The 6100-nt window shown below is 32.3% G+C and overlaps 1 protein-coding gene across 1 annotated transcript; it reads left to right on the forward strand.

The window, feature by feature from the left end:
* The first annotated feature begins 371 nt into the window (after positions 1-371).
* On the forward strand, positions 372-3209 carry LOC141679049 (protein IQ-DOMAIN 19-like). Its single transcript, XM_074485532.1, has 4 exons — positions 372-1360; positions 1626-1808; positions 2009-2646; positions 2743-3209. The coding sequence occupies exons 1-3, from the start codon at positions 737-739 to the stop codon at positions 2633-2635; spliced, it is 1434 nt and encodes a 477-aa protein (XP_074341633.1). The 5' UTR covers positions 372-736; the 3' UTR covers positions 2636-2646; positions 2743-3209.
* Positions 3210-6100: the final 2891 nt, after the last annotated feature.

Consider the following 6100-nt stretch of genomic DNA (forward strand, 5'->3'; position numbering starts at 1 on the left):
GATTTAAGTATTGAATTATACGGTGAAATATTGTAATAACCCTTTTCGAATCGATCGAGGTGCACGTAAAGCATAAGCTGATCCGGATATTTGGTTATTAATGAAAAGGAAAGAAAAAGGAATATTATATGTTTTATAATTTAAGTTCAACATGGTTTCAGAATAAAAGTTCGAACACAAATCTTTTCTTTATTTAATTCTTTACCTTGTAGGTTTAAAAAGTAATTTTCCGATTTTTTATTTTTAATTAGTCTAGAGCTAACACCAAAATTGAGCCCTTCCGGCCCCTCAATTGCCATGCACAGGTGCTGAAGTGGGTCAATCCTCTAGATATCTATGAGCCAAGGAAAAAGAATATTTGTGCTGCATTTTATTAGTTCTTACACTCACAAACACATGTTTTCTCAGCCTCCCCACATTAACCTCAAAATCAATCCAAAAACACATGATTCTATTCTCCTAAAGCAAACTTTAACTTGTTCAATTTATAACTGCAAACTAAAACATTTCACATGTTTGTCACCCCCACCATAAGTTATCTTCTTTAAACGATAACTTCAAACATATTTACTTTACTTTTTCGGAGTGTCCGTTTACTGTTGTAACATTATAAGTAGTATGAGTCATCTCCTATAAGTTGAACAATTAAGATTTAGAACACTAGGATGTTCATGTCATAATATTCTCCTCATATTTGCTCTGTTCTTCTTTCGACACACTTAGGAATTTGAAGAATATGGGGAAGGCTGGCAAGTGGATTAAGAACTTTTTATCAGGGAACAAGAGTTCAAGCCATCAGCCACAGTCAGTCCCTGTTGATGCTCATCACTATGCAAAAACTCCTATTTCCGACTCACTGGCAAGCTCAAAGGATAAAAGAAGATGGAGCTTTCGAAAGGCATCAAGCACTGAAACATACCAGCACGAACTCAATGTAGTGGACACAACTTCAAATATGAAATCAACACTAGAAGCTGAGAATGAACAGAAGAGGCATGCCTTGGAAGTTGCAGTGGAAACTGCTGCGGCTGCTGATGCTGCAGCAAAGGCCGCGAATGAAGCTGTGATGAGACTAACTTATTCTTCTCCTCGGATACCCACTTTAATTAAAGGTTCTGCTGCAGGCGCTGATGCTGATGCTGCAGCAAAGGCGGCGAATGAAGCTGTGATGAGACGAACTTATTCTTCTCCTCGGATACCCACTGCAGTTAAAGATACTGCTGCAGGTGTTGATGCTGATGCTGCAGCATACATGGTGAATGAAGCTGTGATCAGACTAACTTATACTTCTCTTCGGGTAGCCACTTCAGTTCAAGATACCGCTGCTACCAAAATTCAGTCTGTTTTCCGGTCTTACTTGGTATGTGCTGTAAATTATTCAGTTACAAATTATATAACTATACATGCATAGTAAAATTAAGTATTTCTAATTTTATGTCAATTGATTTACAAATAAACTTGTTTACTTGCGCATAATAGATTCCAGAATTTGTAGCAACCAACAGATAAAACCCCTAATAGCATCTAGAGGAGTCCTATAAAAAAAAGCTGAATCTTGAATAGGTCATATTTTACGCCCACGTGTTACGTATAAATTTTGACTAGCACTTTTCTCATTGGAACAGGCAAGAAAAGCATTGATCGCATTGAAAGGACTGGTGAAGTTGCAGGCATTGGTGAGGGGTCATCTAGTGAGGAAACAGGCTACTGCAACATTTCGGTGCTTGCAGGCCTTGTTGACCGCTCAGGCTCGAGCTCGTGCCAGAAGAATTAAAATGATTAATGAACCAAATCCATATAACCCGAAGGTAAGCGATTTAGACAAAGTGTACAGATAACAAGTTCATTTATGCGATTCATTTGCTTTAGTATGTTTGGTCGATCACCTAAATTCGAATTGACATACACAGTTAACATACTTGAAAAATGTTGATTTACAAATTCTCTATCTGGCATATATCAATTATTTGAATGATGTTTATCTGAGTACTGTAAATTTTCATGACAGGATGACCACGTCAAGATTGTGGAAGTGGATATTGGTGTTACAAGAGGAAATGCAAAGAGCATGATAAGCTATTTCAACAATAAACACACAGACAATAGATACTGCACTTATCATCACCAATACTCGAAACAAGATCATCAACACATGTCACCAGCACCGTCAGCTATTACCAACATGAGCTCCAAATCAAACAGCGGGCATTTTAATGATTTTTTCCACAGCATTCCACACCGAAGTCGTCAGTATGTTCCATCTATGGATAAACCTCACCCGTCAAAAGTTCAACTCTTGCATAAAGCGGAGAATGACAGGTGTTATGAGTACCAGTTTTCCCCAAATTACATGGCCAATACAAAGTCTTCAAAGGCAAAATTTCGATCACACAGTGCACCAAAACAGCGTCCTGGAGATACATTTCAACGCCAACCAAGCAAGCGGAGAGTATCAATGGAGGGGAAGAATTTGCCAAGAACTGTACGGATGGAAAGATCATCTTCACTCGTTTGCTCAACTCCACAGAATTACCACCCTTGGCCAGAGCTCGATGAATCAGCAATTTCGATGAAAGATAGTGAATGTGGATCAAACAGTACATTGTTGACAAATTCCCATTACTACAGATTTTAGCCCAATTCAACGTGAGTAGTTTCTACAATGACTACTTTAGATTCTAGTAATCAGTAACTGATTTCGAAGCAGCACGCTTAGTCATCCTGTTGTTTCTGTTAATGCAGGTTCAGGAAAACGGATGCTAGTTGCCTCTGGTCAGGTTCAGGGGCACGTTTAGTCATCCTGTTGTTTCTGTCAATGCAGGTTCAGGAAAATGGATGCTAGTTTCGTATGGCCTGGTTCAGAAAATTAGATACTAATTGCCTGTGGACCAGGTGGAACATGTACACACTTATAACATAGGTGGATGGTCTAGGACAAGCGATTATTAGTAGCATACCATACCACGATAAAAGAGCGTGATACATAAAAAGATGGGTCTTTCCTTTATTCCCACCAAAAATTCTACTGTGCACTTACCGCGATAAAAAAACTGTAGTATGGTATGCTGCAATACTTGTTAGTCCTGGACTAGACCTGTTAAATAAGCTACAAATATCTGATAATGTTATTGGTAATGGCCATTGGTTGGAGTATTGACGTTTAAGCAACAGTCAAAAGTGTAAATTCTGCAGTTGGATTTTTATAGCTATGGCTGTTGGCATTAGTAGATGTGTTTTACAAGACAGTAATGCAAGACATGTATTTTCAAGTTTATTATTAATTTTGCATCCAACATGTATTTGTATGTAGTTTTGTAATTTCAACATTTTCGTTTCACCAGGGATGACCAGCGAGGAAATGCCCAAAATAACTAAAATTCAGAGGTGGCTGCCCAAAATACCAACGCTCAAAACAGGTGTCCAAAATAACCATTTGAACACGCATACATCATATGTGTGTCTTACACGCATACATTAAATGTGTATAGTTTCAAAATTTTCCTGTGAGCTGACCTGGCATAAAAAGCATACGCATATTCCGTTTGCATATAACTTGCATACGCATATAGTGTATGCGCATACATATAAAATTTTTACAATATACACATATGTTGTATGCGTGATTTGTACACGCATTTCCTATATGCGTATCTGTCTGATTATTTTGGGCACCTGTTTTGAGCGTGGTTATTTTGGACAGCCCCCAATAAAATTTGGTTATTTTGAGCTTTCACCCGGATGACAGCAGGAGGGTATGAATAAGATTTGGCAAACCTGAAATATTTAATCAAGTCGACCCGAAAATACATATGATAAAAAAAAAGTAAATTGCACTTTGCACCCCTTATAGATATTCACTTTTTCGGTTATATCTTAAACTTTTAATTTTGGCAGAATGAATCCCTCAACTTTTAATTTCATTTTATATCGCACCTCTTTTAACAATTTTCAAGGGTAAAATCGGAATAATTTTTTTATATTTATATTATTACAATGTGCACCCCGTATTTTTAATATTGTAACAGATTACACCTCGATTTTAACTTCCAACTCGTTTCAAAAAATATATAAATTTGTATGATAATATTTACATAATATTTTTTTACTTAAAAATAATTAAAATATAAATATTCTGTTAAAATATAAATATTCTCTATTAAATCTGAATTGAAATCACAAATAAGTCTTTTATCCAAATTATTTTAATTTAAATACTATGCAGATAATTTTAAATCATATATATTTTTAAATAATAATAATAAAATATATCTATTTTATCAAATATATGTGCCTAGGTTTTGATATCACTTTTTTGACACAATCTTTATAATTTATAATTTCTTATTTTTGTTTTAATATTTTTATAATAAATCTTTATTAAAACTATAAGTTACCTTATTTTTCAAATTTTTTGATTCATGTTCTTATGTTTATTTTTAAAATAAATTAGCTACAAAATATGTACCAAATTAAAATTCTGTAAAATGCATGCAATTTTAGTGGACATTCTTTTTCTCGGAATCCCCTGAACTACACTACACAAACCAAAATTTTCTATTTTATTCTGTTTGCTTTGGATTTCATAATATAATAATCTACTAAAAACCATCGAATTTTATGTTTATGTCTGAGCTCAAGATTTCGTTAAGTTTATAGCATTTGGTTTTGATTTCAATCGTTTTTATAACATTAATTTTGGGTTTCTATTTATTTAAAAAAAAATCGCACTAGACCCTAGCCTGTTTGTCTGTTATATATTTTGTTTTTTAATTTAATTTTATAATATATAATTTTATGGATTTCAAAAGTTATGAAAATTTAAAATAAAGTATAAACTATAAAACTATATAGGGTGTATATTGTCAAAATATTAAAATCATGGGATACATATTGTCATTATATAAACTTTTGAAAAAAAATTCCGACTTTACTCCTGACAATAATGATTATTTTGGACAAAAATTATTAAAAAGGTGCAATATGAAGTGAAATTTAAAATCAAGGAATGTATTCTGCCAAAATTAAAAGTTTAAGATCAAACCGAAAAAATGAATATTTATAAGGGATGCAAAGTGTCATTTACTCTAAAAAAACAAGTGTAACCTTAAAAAAATGTATTAAGCTACAATGAACCCAATCCACAATCCACATAGTTTACAAAAATATGACAAATTCATAATTCTTACAACGGAGAAAAACTTCTACCCATCTACCTAAACATAACTCTTATCAATGTGCAAAGAACAAATCCATGCATTACAAGAACATAGATATATCAAATTTTAAACTTAAACATACAAAGCAGATGTATTTCGAATAGGGTACCTGTCACGAGACTCCTCGAAGGCATGCCTATAGGTATATTTTTTGCCAAAAGACATGCTCAAATGACATGTCATTTATCAATTAAATATAATAAAATTTAATAGATAATTATTATATTAATATACAGTGAATTTGAATATAAAATTATAACAACCAAATACCATCATAATACTCATTTAAATTAGTAATCTTTTAGATACTAGCTTATAACTCGTGCGATGCATGGTGTTTTAAAATTTATTTGTTTTATTTTTTAAAATTTTATAAATTTATTTTAGAATTTTTTTAATGCAGGCATATTATTACTCTTGATGTTTGTATTTATATTGTTATTATTTTTTACAGTTTGTTGCAATATCATTTCAACAAATATGCAGATATTGAAAAATATACGAATGTTAAATTTAATTACTTTTTTGTCATGTATATTATATAGTTATTACAGTTATATCATTGAATCATATTACAGTTATATCATTGCATCATATTTTAGTATTTGAGGATTAGTTAAACAATCCTTTTTATTTATGATTGATTGAACCTCTAATCATATTCTATTTAGAATCGTATTCGAAAATTATATCGTATTCTCGTGTTTGAATACTATTAGAACAATGTGATTATTTTCTATTCGGCTAGGATGTTATCTTTTATGATCCAACGATTGAGATTATTTTGGCGGTACAGGACCTTAACTACCAAATATTTGGATAAGATCCCTCTTAAGGATATAATAAGGATATAATTAAAATATATGTAAATATTTTAAATTTAT

The sequence above is a fragment of the Apium graveolens genome, chromosome 8, assembly GCF_009905375.1.
Source record: "Apium graveolens cultivar Ventura chromosome 8, ASM990537v1, whole genome shotgun sequence".
In the NCBI taxonomy this organism is placed as follows: domain Eukaryota; kingdom Viridiplantae; phylum Streptophyta; class Magnoliopsida; order Apiales; family Apiaceae; genus Apium; species Apium graveolens.

Excerpts from the sequence above, each read along its gene's own strand:
- LOC141679049 (XM_074485532.1), top strand. The coding sequence starts at position 737 with ATGGGGAAGGCTGGCAAGTGGATTAAGAACTTTTTATCAGGGAACAAG. Across the intron at positions 1,361-1,625 it reads CTGTTTTCCGGTCTTACTTG|GCAAGAAAAGCATTGATCGC; the intron begins GTATGTGCTGTA and ends TCATTGGAACAG. Across the intron at positions 1,809-2,008 it reads CAAATCCATATAACCCGAAG|GATGACCACGTCAAGATTGT; the intron begins GTAAGCGATTTA and ends TTTTCATGACAG.